This window comes from Dromiciops gliroides, chromosome 4 (genome assembly GCF_019393635.1).
Source record: "Dromiciops gliroides isolate mDroGli1 chromosome 4, mDroGli1.pri, whole genome shotgun sequence".
Classification (NCBI taxonomy): Eukaryota; Metazoa; Chordata; class Mammalia; order Microbiotheria; family Microbiotheriidae; genus Dromiciops; species Dromiciops gliroides.
This window is the reverse complement of record NC_057864.1, coordinates 391,669,027-391,683,903: the sequence shown is the minus strand read 5'-3', so window position 1 is coordinate 391,683,903 and position 14,877 is coordinate 391,669,027. Positions and strand designations below refer to the sequence as shown.

Genomic DNA, 14,877 nt, shown 5'->3' with positions numbered 1-14,877 from the left:
CTTCTATTGATACTTTATGACTATAAGTCATCAAATACTACAGTCTCTGAAGAATTAAAGTTGTGAATTTATTAAGTGCTTACTATGTGCCAGAGAAAATAGTCCTATTCCTCACACACACACACAAACACACAGACACATACTACTTTCCATCAGTTATGTGTGGGGTTTCTTTTTTTTAAATTTTTATTATTTTCCAGTTACATATTACATATAAGGATAGTTTTCAACATTTGTTTACAATGGATTTTTAGTTCCAAATTTTTCTTTTCTTCCCCCCCCCTTCCCTCCCTCCTCCCCAAGGCAGAAAGCAGTCTGATATAGGTTGTATATGTACAGTCACATCAAACATATTTCTACATTAGTTATCTTGTAAAAGAAGAATCTGAGCACAAAAGAAAAACCTCAAAAAAGAAGGAAAATTTTAAAAACAGTCCAAAAGTAGAAATAGTATGATTCAATCCACATTAATTTACAGTTCTTTTTTCTGGATGTTGAGAATATTTACTATCGCGAGTTCTTTGAAACTGTTTTGTATTGTTGCACTGCTGAGAAGAGCCAAGTCTATCCCCACTGTTTATCTGTGTGGTTATATATATATATATATATATATATAGAGAGAGAGAGAGAGAGAGAGAGAGAGAGAGAGAGAGAGAGAATGAATACATATACTACATGTGTATACATATACATACATATTATATGTGGTTTCTCATCTACATGCATGTATACATGTGTGTATGAGGGAAACCACACAGATAACAGATGCAAAGTAATACTAAGTAATTTTCAATAGGGAAGGCACAGGAGAGAGAAATTGGATGAGCTGAAGCTTAAAGGAAAATAGAAATTCCCTGAAGCAGAGATGAGAAGGGAGGGTATGCTAGGCATAGTGTCAGCCTGTGCAAAGGCACAAAGACTGGAGATAGAATATTATGTATGGTGAAGAAGAAAACAGATGAGTTTTATTAGACTGTGGAGTACATGAAAGTAATATGCAATAAGCTTGGAAAGGTAGGCTGGAAGCAGATTGTAAAAGGTTTTAAATGCCAAATAGAGGCATTGGTGTTTTGTCCTAGAGGCACATGGGAGCCACTGGAGAAGCATAAAGGATATCTATTATGAGATAAATGTATGACTAGAAAAGGAGGTAAGTTGGCCATGTGGACAGTCCATGGAATCCACTGGTATCTACACAAGGTCAAGAGATCCAGAGAAAGAACCTCATCATGTTGGAAGGACACTCTACAGAGGATTTACAGTAAGAAATTAACAAGATTTGGATGGGATGAGGAGATATTAAAAGATGCAGTTTCTATGATTGTAAGGAACATAACACACTGATGAAATCAAAGATCCATTGAGGGGCAGCTAGGTGGCGCAGTGGTTAGAGCACTGGCCCTGGATTCAAGAGGACTCACGTTCAAATCCAGCCTCAGACACTTGACACATTCTAGCTGTGTGACGCTGGGCAACTCACTTAACCCCAACTGCCTCACAAAAAAAAAGATCCATTGAAGCATTGAATTTGAATTGAAATTGAAGGACATTACTGAAAACTCCTGTCAAAAATTAGCATTAATTGCCCATAGGGTAGGGATGCAGGAATAGATTAGAGATACACTAACACAACAATAGTTATACTTTTGCCCACTTTAGGTCAAGAGGGACCAACTTCTACTTTTATAAGGCTTGAAATAATGATAAAAGATAAGAATAGTCAATGTGGGGAAGAGCTATGAATTGGTGGTGCTGTGAATTTATTCAACCATTCTAGAAAGCCATCTGAAATTAAACTAAGATAATCATTAAATTGTCAACACTCTTTGACCCAGAGATCCCATCACCAGCAATATGCCCTTAGGAGATTAAAAATAAAAAGAAAGGTCCCATGTAAACTAAGATACAGATAGCAACACATTTTATATTGGCAAACTATTGGAAACAAATTAGATGCTCAAAGATTTGGGAATTGTTTAACAAATTAGCAAACACAAGTCTAATGGAATATTCCTGTACCATAAGAAGCAACGAATATAAAGAATGTCAAAGAGCAAGAGAAGACGTAGGTGAAGTAAGCAGAACCAGCAAAACACAAAAACTACAACAATGTAGATGGGAAGAACAACCACCATGAATCAAAACTACACCATGTAATTATACTGACCAAGTGTGACCCTGAAGAAGAGATAAGAGAATCTACCAACTTCCTTTTATTTGCAAGGGGGTGGGGAGGGTAATAGATGTGTAACATTGTATATACTATTGGACTCAGTTGACATGTCAAATTCACTTTGCCTAAACTGCTTTTTTTTCTTTATTATCCCGATTTTACAGATGAGAAACCTGAGGTTCAGAGAAATTAAATGACTTACAAGGGTCACAAAGGCAGTTGTATATGTGAGAGGCAGGAGGGCTCAAGCGCTCCTGATTTCAAACCTACCATTCCTTCCATTATACTACACTACATCTCATGTTACCCATACTAAGCATCAATTATGTATGATTCAGTATTATGTCCTAGACTTAAGATCCATGGACAAGACTTAAGATCCATGAAGGCAGAGGCTATGCCTTATTTTTCTGACCCTCACCGTGGTTAGCACAGGGCTTTGCACAGAGTAAGCTTTGTGAATAAAGGAATAAAAGCAAGATTAGAAACAATGTGACAGGGGTGAAGACAAGATGGCAGAGAGAAGCCAGCAAGTTGCCTGAGCTCTCCTGCATTTCCTTCAAAAACAACATTAAATCAAGCCTCTAAGCAGATTCTGAAACTATAGAACCTACAAAAAGACAGAGATACAATCTTCCAACTGGAGATAATTCAGAAGACAGGGTAGGCTGTCAGCTGGAGGGCCACCCACAGGACAGGCACACCTGGACCAGGCCATCCTCGTACCTGGAGCAAGTGCAGGGAGCAAGCCCAGGGCAGTGAGGAATCCACAAGCCACAGAGGCCTCAGAGTAGAAAGCCAGTGACACAGCCATTATCCCCCAGCATAAGAAGATTGAAGCAGTGACACTTGTGCCCCAGGAGCAAACCTCAACTTTAAAAGATAACCCACAATATGAGTAAGAAATAGAAAAGGGCTCTTACCATTGGGAGCTTCTGTGTCAACAGAGAAGAGCAAAACACAAACTCAGATGAGGACAATACTCTCAAATTGCCTACATGTCAAGCCTCAAGAGGGAAGATAATTGATCTCAAGACCAAAAAGCATTCTTGGAAGAGCTCAAAAAGGATTTTAAAAATGAATTGAGAGAGGAAGAAGAAAAATGGGGAGAGAAATGAAAGCAACACAAGAAAATTATGAAAAAAGAATCAGAAGCTTGGAAAAGGAAGTACAAAGATTGACAGAAGAAAGCAATTCCTTAAAAATTCATTTGGCCAAATGGAAAAGGAGGTGCAAAAGCTTACTGAAGAAAATAATGCCTTAAAAATTCAAAATGGACAGATGGAAGCTAATGACTCCATGAGATACCGAGAATCAATCAAACAGAATCAAAAGAATGAAAAAATAGATGAAAATGTGGAATACCTCATTGGAAAGACAACTGACCTGGAAAATAGATCCAGGAGAGATGATCTAAGAATTATTGGACTACCTGAAAGCCATGATCAAGAAAAGAGTCTAGACACCATATTCCAGGATATTATCAAGGAGAACTGCCCTGATATTGTAGAATCCAGAGGATAAAATCATTGAAAGAATCCACTGATCACCTCCTGAAAGAGACCCCAAAAGGAAAACTCCAAGAAATATTGTAGCCAAATTCCAGAATTATCAGGTGAAGGAGAAAATACTCCAAGCAGCCAGAAAGAAGCAATTTAAATATCATGGAGCTACAGTCAGGATTGCACAGGACCTGGCAGCTTCAACATTAAAGGATCACAAGGTTTGGAATATGATATTCTGCAAGGCAGCAGAGCTTGGATTGCAACCAAGAATCAACTACCCAGCAAAACTGATCATTCTCTTTCAGGGGAAAAGATGGATATATAATGAAATACAGGACTTTCAAGGTTTCCTGATGAAAAGACCAGAACTGAATAGAAATTTTCATCTTAACATACAAGACTCAAGAGAAGTAAATGGGGGGGGGGGGTTATTCAATAAGGTTAAGCTGTTTACATCCCTACATGGAAAGATAATACTTATAACTCTTGAGAATGGTATCTCTATTTGGGCAGACAGAAGGAGTATACAAAGAGGGTATAAATATAAATTGTCTTTGATGTAATGATATAAAGAAAAATAAGGGGTGAAAAAAGGAGTATATGGGGAGAAGAGGAAAGGGGAGGTGGAATGGGGTTAATTACATCATATGAAGAGGTGCAAAAAACCTACTACAATAGAGTGAAAGAAGGGAGGGGTGAGCATTATTTTAACCTTACTCTCATCAGATTTAGTTCAAAGAGGGAATAACATACACTTACTTGGATAAAGAAAGTTAGCTTATTATTTAGGGAAGTAAAAGGGTAAGGGGAAAGGGGGCACTGAGAAGGGAGGGCAGAAGCAGGGGAGAAAAGGGTAAAGAAAATGGAGGGGGTTGTTAAAAGGGAAGGCAGATTGGGGGATGCAGGGCTCAGAAGCAAAACGCTGGTGAGAAGGAATAGGGGAAAAGAAGGGGGGGAAATACAATGGGGTAAATAGAATGGAGGTAAATAGACAGTTAGTAATCCACATAAATCAGCATCATTTCTATATATGACCAACAAAGTCCAACAGCAAGAGACAGAAAGAGAAATTCCATTTAAAGTAATGGTAGATGGGGGCGGCTAGGTGGCACAGTGGATAAAGCACCGGCCCTGGATTCAGGAGTACCTGAGTTCAAATCCAGCCTCAGACACTTACTAGCTGTGTGACCCTGGGCAAGTCACTTAATCCCCATTGCCCCACAAAAAATAAATAAATAAATAGAGTAATGGTAGATAATATAAAATATTTGGGAGTTTACTTGCCAAGACAAACCCAGGAACTCTATGAACACAATTACAAAACACTTTTCACACAAGTCAAATCAGATCTAAATAATTGGAAATATATCAATTGCTCATGGATAGGCTGGGCTAATATAATAAAAATGACAATTCTACCTAAATTAATTTACTTATTCAGTGCCATACCAATCAGACTACCTAAAAATTATTTTATAGAGCTAGAAAAAATAATAAAAAAATTCATCTAGAGGAACAAAAAGTCAAGAATATCAAGAGAAATAATAATAAAAAATACACAGGAAGGTGGGCTAGCTGTACCAAATATGAAGCTTTACTATATAAAGCAGCAGTCATCAAAACTATTTGGTACTGGCTAAGAAATAGAGTGGTGGATGAATGGAATAGGAGACATAGTAGTAAATGACTTTAGTAATGTCCTATTTGACAAACCCAAAGACTCCAGCTTCTGGGATAGGAACTCAGTATTTGACAAAAACTGCTGGGAAAACTGGAAGATAGTATGGCAGAAACTAGGCATTGACCAACATCTTACACCTTATACTAAAATAAGGTCAAAATGGGTACATGATTTAGACATAAAGGGTGATACCATAGATAAATTAGGAGAGGAAGGAATAGTTTACCTCTCAGATCTATGGAGAGGAGAACAGTTTATGACCAAACAAGAGAAAGAGAATATTAGGAAATGCAAAATGGAAGACTTTGATTATATTAAATTGAAAAGCTTTTGCATAAACAGAAGCAATGCAACCAAAATTAGAAGGGAGGCAGAAATCTGGAAAACAATTTTATAGCCAGTATTTCTGATAAAGGCCTCATTTCTAAAATATATCAGGAACTAAATCAAATTTATAAGAATCCAAGTCATTCCCCAATTGAGAAATGGTCAAAAGATATGAACAGGCAGTTTTCTGATAAAGAAATCAAAGCTATCTATTGCCATATGAAAAATGTTCTAAATCACTATTGATTAGAGAAATGCAAATTAAAACAACTCTGAGGTACCACCTCACACCTATCAGATTGGCTAATATGACAAAAAAAGAAAATAATAAATGTTGGAGAAGCTGTGGAAAAATTGGAACACTAATGTATTGTTGATGGAGCTGTGAACTGATCTAACCATTCTGTAGAGCAATTTGGAACTATGCCCAAATTGACCCAGCAATAACACTATTAGGTATTTTTCTCAAAGAGATCATAAAAAAGGGAAAAGGACCCACATGTACAAAAATATTTATAGCTGCTCTTTTTTGTGGTGGCAAGGAATTAGAAATTGAGGGGATGCCCATCAATTGGGGCATGGCTGAACAAGTTGTGCTATATGAATGTAATAGAATACTATTGTGCTATAAGAAACAATGAGCAGGCAGATTTCAGAGAAACCTGGAAGGACTCACATGAATTGATGCTGAGTGAGATGAACAGAACCAAGAGAACATTGTACACAGTATCAACAACATTGTGTGTTGATCAACTGTGGTAGACTTGACTCTTCTCAACAATACAATGAATGGTCCAAATAGTTCCAAAGGACTCGTGAAGGAAAATGCCCTCCAAATCCAGAAAAAAAGAACTGTGGAGTCTAGATGCAGATTGAACCATACTATTTTTACTTTTTTTGGTTTTTGGTTTTTGTTTTTTGAGGTTTTTCCCTTTTGCTCTGATTCTTCTTTCACAGCATGGCTAATGCAGAAATATGTTTAATATGATTGTACAAATATAACCTATATCAGATTGCTTGCTGTCTTGGGGAGGGAGGAGGGAGATGAAGGAGGGAGAAAAATTTGAAACTAGAAATCTTATAAAAACAAATATTGAAAACTATCTCACATGTAACTAGAAAATAAAATACTTTTATGATTAGAAACAATGTGGCATAGCAAGACTAAGAACTACTAATGAATTTTATCATTCTATTAAGTATTTAAATCTACAGTTATTTATAATTCCTTCTTTAAAAATTATTGTGATAGGGAAGCTAGATGGCACAATGGATAGAGCACCGGCCCTGGAGTCAGGAGTACCTGAGTTCAAATCCAGCCTCAGACACTTGACACTTACTAGCTGTGTGACCCTGGGCAAGTCACTTAACCCCTATTGCCTCACTAAAAAAACAAAAACAAAAACAAAATCATTGTGATAGGGGCAGCTAGGTGACACAGTAAAGCACCGGCCCTGGATTCAGAAGGACCTGAGTTCAAATCTGACCTCAGACACTTGGCATTTACTAGCTGTGTGACCCTGGGCAAGTCACTTAACCCCCATTGCCCTGCAAAAAAAAAATCAATGTGATATAAGGTCTTAGGGCTCAGACACCAAAGTCTGTGACTAAGTGAGCACAAATTTCCTTAGTCCATTCTGTCTAGTTGGCCCTAGGTCCCAAAACACCAAACTATGCTTCCCCATTGCAATCCATCCGTTTACTGAGAATATTTTGCCACATGCCTGTGTCTCAACCTCTGCAGAAGAAACCCAGAATCCAAATCTCATCCCTAGAAGAGTTAATCCATTCATCTTTCAGACTCCTGCCTTATGACAAAACTGGCTTTATTAGTGAATGAATGAATGAATATAAATTTACTTACTCCACCATGTATTACAGAAAAAAGACTCCAGATAATTCGACCATCTTCCCATCTTATCCCATCACCCAAAGAGGCCATCTTATCATCTGCCCACTGCTCTGCACCTCTCCCTACCCCTCTCCTGCCCTGTACCACTCAATACCATCTTATATTTGTTGTCCTACTTTATTAGAATATAAACTCCTTGAGGTCAGGAACTGAAAAACTTTTTGAATTGGTATTCCCAGTGTATAACACAGCACCTAGAACTTAATAAATGCTTTTTCATACACACATACATTCATTCTTTCATTCAATGGATCTATGATTTCATCAACATGTGTATTCCTTCCATGGGTATAGATCAAAGCCCATCCATATCTTCTCATCCTATGGTATTCCTTTCATGTTCTCCCAGAGATCCACTGGGGGCTGGAGCCCTTCCTCAAGATATTTTCTTTTTTTTCCCCTTTTCTTTTTTTTGTGAGGCAATTGGGGTTAAGTGACTTGCCCAGGGTCACACAGCTAGTCAGTGTTAAGTGTGTGAGGCCAGATTTGAACTTAGGTCTTCCTGAATCCAGGGCTGGTGCTCTATCCACTGCACCACCTAGGTCCCCCAGTATTTTCACACCTTGTGGTTACCAGAACAATCAGTCAACACATATTTATTGTTTACTCTGTGTCAGGCACATAGTAAAGAAAACAAAACCATAGTTCCTACCCTTAAGGAGTTCACATTCTAACAGGAGAGATCATGTGAATAACTAGGTAGGTACAAGATATATACAAGAGTAAACAGAAGATAATCTCAGAGTGAAGGCACTGGGGGGTAGGGCAGAGGAGTGGAAGGAAAGGCCTCCTTCAGAAGGTAAGAGTTAAATTTTGAAGTAAGTCAGGGAAACAAAGAGGAAGATGTGAGGAGGGAAAGAGTTCTAAATGAGGGAAAGTCAATGAACAGCAGTCAAAATATGAAGTATCATATGTGAGGAGTAGCAAGTGAACCAGCGTAGCCAGATCATAGAGTACATGGAGGAGAGTAAACTATAAGAAGACTGTAAAGGGGAAGGGGACATACAGTGAAGAACTATAAACATGAAATGGAGGTCTTTATATTTGATCCTGTAAAGGATTTGATCCCCGCATTTACTGAGAGGACAGAGGGAAATGCTGTTATACCTACATTTTAGGAAGAACATTTCAGCAATTGAGTGGAGGATGGATTGAAGTAGGGAGAGACTTAAGACTAATTAAAAGACTATTACAGTAATTCTGGGTCACATAGCAACAAGATAGAGGACTAAACATTTTCTCTGATCCCTACAACCTCTAAAGACTCTCCAAAACAGAAATCATGTGCCAAAGATAAAGTGACTTAAGCTGTCTTCATGATCTAGGACACCCGAAACCCAAAATAAGGTTTTAAAAAATTATCTGATGCTTATTGACTCTAAGCTAACTCAACTCCCCTCCTCTACCTTCCATACTACACTAGCAGACCCAAGGACCTGACACACAGGCTTGCAACAAAATCCACCCCTTCCATATCTTGGTCCTCTCTCTTTCTTTCTAGTGCCACAAAGAACCCAGTTTCTGGGTATGAAAGTTTGCTCAGGCTGTGGCAAAAAGCTAGCGCTACAGCAGACAAACCTGTGGCACCAGTGCTGGAGAGCACTGAACTTCTGGGAGGTAGGGGTTGGAGGGAGACAACACTGTATCATCAATGCTGCCAAGTTTTAAACTGCCAGTGCTGGAGCGGAAAACCCTGCAGCATCAGTATGGCAGCTCTCTCAACTGCTAGTGCAGGTCAGAGAAGAGGGAACAGAGAGAACCAGACAGAACACTAGGACAGGATACTGTGCATTGGAAGGGGGTGCTGTGAAGCACTGCACTGAGCCTAATGGAAAGAGCACATTCTCCAGCTGAGGCCAGTTCTGACCACCCAAAAATCACTTGGGGCAGAAGCTGGTGAACAGTGAATTGCCCAGCATGGCAGAAGCCTGAGATGTTTCCCTAAGGAACCATCATCAGAGGAGACACAGTCAGAAAGTGAATAGTAGATCATTAGAGAGGAAAAAAGACTGAAATTACCAAAGATCTCAAGAAGAAGAAAATTCAAAGAACTTGAACATTAGAAAGACATATCATCAGGGGAAACATTAACAACAGAAGGATCCATGGCCTCCAGATCTAGTCAATAAGTTCAGTTATCTATGAAAAAATGTTGCAAGACAAAAGAAAATCATTCAATATTTGATGAGACAGAAGACCCTATGGAACGTAACAACACAGAACCACAATATACTATTACTAAGTGGAGAGATTATGGCACCATCTTGTCTACAAATTAATCAATGATTTTGTGGGAATACATTACAAAATAGGAGGGTGAGAGAAAGGGGTAAGGGGAACAGAGAGATAAAAGAGAGTATATGATGTGCTAGGTACAAATCGAAGGATAGCAATAAGGGGAAAGTGATCCCTGTGATTTCAGAAAGAAAAAATCCTACAGAGGAAGTGAGTGAGGAAAAGGGAAGAAGGATTGAAAGGGGTGGGGGGAGGAAGGAAGGAGGCATTCCTTTGGTAGGAGTGTGGGGGAAGTTCCACTGATGAATGCTCCTATGGGCAAAGAGACATGGTCTGTAAAGTGAGATGGGAACCTTGTGCTGGATGAGGCTAAGAGATTTTGTGCTTGAAATGTCTACTCAGGAGGGAAGGAGTGGAACTCCTGAGGGCAACTGGACTCAAGGAAGAGATTTTGAGGCAAATAGTGGGGGAGGAGGAGAAGTAACCAGAGGAAGATATAGATCAGTGATGGGCTGCCTAATCAGAAACATTTTGGAGAAGGGGCCCTACCATGCATCAGTGTCCTCACTAACACTTGAATAATTGGCATTGTTTTGGAAGTGAAGCACAATGGAAAAGGGGAATCAATGGGCATCCATCCTACCTAGAGGGGAGAGCCCAGAATGGATATTTTGGAAATTCTGTTTACATGAGGAATATAGAGAAAAGATAAATCAAATAATAGTATGTGTCATCAGAGAACAAAGTTCCAGAGTAAACAAAAAAGGATGGATAATGAAGTGAGAAAAAATGAAGTTTTTTAAAAAATAGGATTAATTGAACAGAAGGAAATGAAGAGGGAATCTGCTAGACTGAGAGGGGGAAAGGGGCAAAGAATTATATAACCAGATAAAAGCAGGAGGGGACAAGGAACTAAAAGGGAACAGGAGTAAGGGGAAGAGAGCCAGTGGCAACAGCCACCTTAAAAAAAATTAAGGTAAAATAAGTGAAGGAACACAGTACTATGTTTACAGAAGAAGGGAAAAAATCATAACTTGAAAAAATATTAGAAGTAGATAGAGGAAAATATAAGACTAATTTCCATAACTTTATATTGGAATAGGTTAAATAGTACAATAAAATGAAAGACAGTTACAGACTGGATAAGAAAACAAAGCTCTACAATCTGTTGCTTACAAGAAACATTTAAATATGTATGTATGTGTGTGTGTGCATGTACATACCCACAAGATAAAAATTAGATGGGAAAACATTTATTAAATATCAAGTAAATGAAAAAAAGCAAGAATTGAAATCATACTAACAAAGCAAAAACAAATATTTTAAAAATAAAAAGGGATAAATAAGGAAACTATATTATTCTGAAAGGAATCATAGAAAACAAACTAATATCAGGAATAAACTATACAACAAATGCTTTAGCTTCCAAATTCATAAAAGAAACATTATCTGAGCTACAAGAATGCATAGACAGTAACATAATAGTACTAGGAGACTTCAATATCCCTTTCTTGGTTTTGGATAAGTCTAAAAGAAAGATAAACAACAGAAAAAATGTGGAACTGAACAAATCACTGGAGAAACTATAGTCAAAAGACTTAAGGCATCTTTTAAAAGAGACAGCATAAGAATATATATATTTCTCAGTATTACATGAAACTTTTACAAAAACTGACCATGTACTAGGGAACAAATATATTGTAAACAAATATTAAAAAGTCAGAAATCATTCATACATCCTTTACAGAGCATAATACAATAAAAATAGCCATTGGTTCTAGGACCACAAACAAAAGACACAGACCCAAATGGAGACTTAACAAAGAAATCCTAAATAATGTGTGGGTCAAAGAATAAATCATAGAAATAATGAATAACTATGCAGAATAATGATGAAACAAGATACCAAAACTTCTGGGATACAGATAAAGTAATCTTTAGGGGGGATATTATATATCTACTGCTAACTTACATAAAGAAAATATAAAAACATTGATTAATTGAATATGTATTTTTTAAAATTAGAAAGCCAACAAATCCACAATTTTAAAATAAGCACAAAAGACAAGATATTAAAAACTAAAGAGAAAATAGATCAATTAGAACCAAAAAGTCTTGGAACTGTTTGATAAAATTAAAAGCTGTATCTTTGGGGCAGCTAAGTGGCGCACTGGATAGAGCACCGGCCCTGGAGTCAGGAGTACCTGAGTTCAAATCCGGCCTCAGACACTTAACATTTAACTAGCTGTGGGACCCTGGGCAAGTCACTTAAACCCAATTGCCTCACTGGAAAAAAAAAAAAAGCTGTATCTTTGAAAATTTTAATAAAATTTATAAGCACTTATTAATCTGATTAAAAAGAAGAGAACAGAAAATCAGATCAGTAAAATAGCAAGTGAGGAAGGTGAAATCACAGCAAAACCAAAAGAAATAAAAATAATCACAATATAGTATGCATAGTTACATGTTAACAAAACTAAGAATACAAAAGAATGAAATTAACACCTTCAAACATATAAAACGCTCAAAGTAACAGAAGACCAGGTAGAGATCTTAAATAACCCAGTCTCAGAAAATCAACTACATCTAGTTATAAAGATGATCCTGATAGATTCACAGGAGAATGCTTCAAACTTTACCTATACTTCACAAATTATTCTGAAAAATTGAGAAAGAAAGTAACCTACCAGAATTCTTTTATGAGACAAATATAGTCCTACTACCTAAATCAGGAAAAGTTATAACAAAGAAAGAAAACTACAGGCCAATATCATTAATTAATATTGACTCAAAAAACTTTTTAAATCCTGTCAAATAGACTACAGTGATTTATTTATCTAAAAAATTATTCATTATGACCAAGTGGGTGCAAGGAAGAAGTTTCTTCCTTGTAGATAGGGAGAGATAGAAGATTAGAGAGAATGAGTGATAAAAGGGGGAATCTTCTGGAGAGGATGGGAAGGAAGGCTGGATGGGATCAAAGATGGAGTTTGCCTTGGCAAGAAAAAAGGCTACCTCTTCAGCAGAATCAGGGGTGAAAGAGATGGTAGTGAGGAAATATGTCTGTATGGTCTAACATAAAAAGGAATAGAGAAGTGAACTCTTCATAAATGATTTCAGGTTTTTTTGGTGAAATATGAAGCAAGGTTTTCAGCTGAGAGGGAGAAAAGCCCATGAATCCTCACATTGACTTTGGAGTCGCATTCAAACCTGATTCTTTTGAGATTTCACAACTATATCATACAACCAGAAAAACATTTGAGTTATTAATTACAGCAATAAGTATAAATAATTAGCATTATGCTTGTTGAATTTGTTGATATACAAACTCATTAGTCTATGGAAACCAATTAAAGGGTAGTAGATGAGGTACATCTGCTAAAATCAGAGGTTATCATGCATATCATCAATTGTCAGCTATTTTGGATCCCTTATCTGTAAGTTCACAATAATAGGAACAGAAGAGGTGCTAATGTATTATAGAACTACTGTTCTTTTCTGGCTTACTCCACACCATGGTCTACTCTCACTATCAACTCTACCTCCTCCCCACTGACGACTTGGGTTCTGCCCCTGGGTCCCTCAGCTCTGATCGATAAGCATTTCCTTTATCTTGCCAGGTTCCCAGCTTTCTTGTCACTTCCTGTCTAGCTCCACACCATGCCAACTGGTGGGCATCCTAGGTCTTCCTCCTTCCAGTTACCCTTTAGGTTTTGTCTTCCCTCCTAGAATTTAAGTTCCTTGAGAACAAAGACTGTATTGCTTGCATGTATTTGTATCCCCCACTTAGCACAATAACTGGGATATAGCTAAGTGGCACAGTGGATAGAACACCAGCCCTGGATTTGGGAGGACCCGAGTTCAAATCCGACCACAGACCCTTGACACTTACTAGCTGTGTGACCCAATTGCCTCACCAAAAAATAAATAAATAAATCCTTCATCTATCTAACTGTCAATGAACTATTATACATAAATATCTGGTCACCACTGATCATCCTGTCTCAGCTGAATACCACTGTTCTGAGTAGAGACAACCAGAGGAAATATCCTTAATGTTTAGTCCATCTTGCCTATGGATATCCCTTTCTATATCCTGCACCCAGCTTTTGAAATATAACCTCTCATAAAGTAGAACTGCCTCTAGTTGTCCTCATTTTCAATAATCATTTATATTTAAACATGGCCTCTTTTAACAACAATTTAATTTTCTTTCCTTATGGTTTCATTGCTTCAAGTGTTCAACCCAGTCTACTTTTTCCTTTTTAGAAACTAGTCATTTTAATAGCCTACAATTATTGGTTTCTACAAAATAACTCGCTGTCCCAGGATTTTAAAATTCAAGGCTGAAGGTTAAGAGTTAAAATACAGCGCCTATTTAATTCTTGTTTTCAAATGGATAAGACAAAATAGAAGTCAGGTAGATGAGCTTATTTGTTTTGCCTGGATAAATATTAGAACTAAATATTCTTTCTCTACGATGTCACTTTAAAGAGGCATATTTTATCAGAAGCATTTCTTTTTCAATGACACACATTAGGAAGAAATAAATGGTACATTCAGTTCCATTGGGCCCTACTGCTCAAAGCTACTTCTAAGGAGATGCTTGCCTTTTTTTTTAATCTCACTAAAGTCAGTTTTCTCAGAATAATGACTCTGGCCAACTCTACTTTACAAATGTGAGCCCCACAAGTGTGCATGCACACACACAAACATGTACTCTCTCACACACACACACACACACACACACACACACACACACACACACACACACACACACACACCACACACTTCACATACTGTACCTTGTTCAGCATTTCTTTCTCTTCAATGCAGGAGGCAGTTTTTTTCTGCTCTTTGTTTACTTCTGAAACCAGTCGCATGATGGTCTGTCTGCTGGCTTTTGCCTCCATCTCATGGACATTTATAGTCTCTTCAAGAGTAACAATCTGTTCTTTCCTAAGTGTGTTTTCCTTATGTAGCTCCCTAACCTGAAGAGAATAATAAATAAAAATAGACAACTTTTTACACTGCTTTCTATGAG

General features: G+C 37.5%; 1 protein-coding gene across 1 annotated transcript in view; it reads right to left on the bottom strand.

Annotated features, from left to right (window-relative positions):
• Nucleotides 1-14,877, bottom strand: part of CCDC170 (coiled-coil domain containing 170) — a 112,324-nt gene that overhangs the window by 59,563 nt on the left and 37,884 nt on the right. Inside the window, 1 exon segment of the mRNA XM_043963117.1 lies at nucleotides 14,639-14,824. Coding sequence (XP_043819052.1) covers nucleotides 14,639-14,824 — 186 coding nt within the window.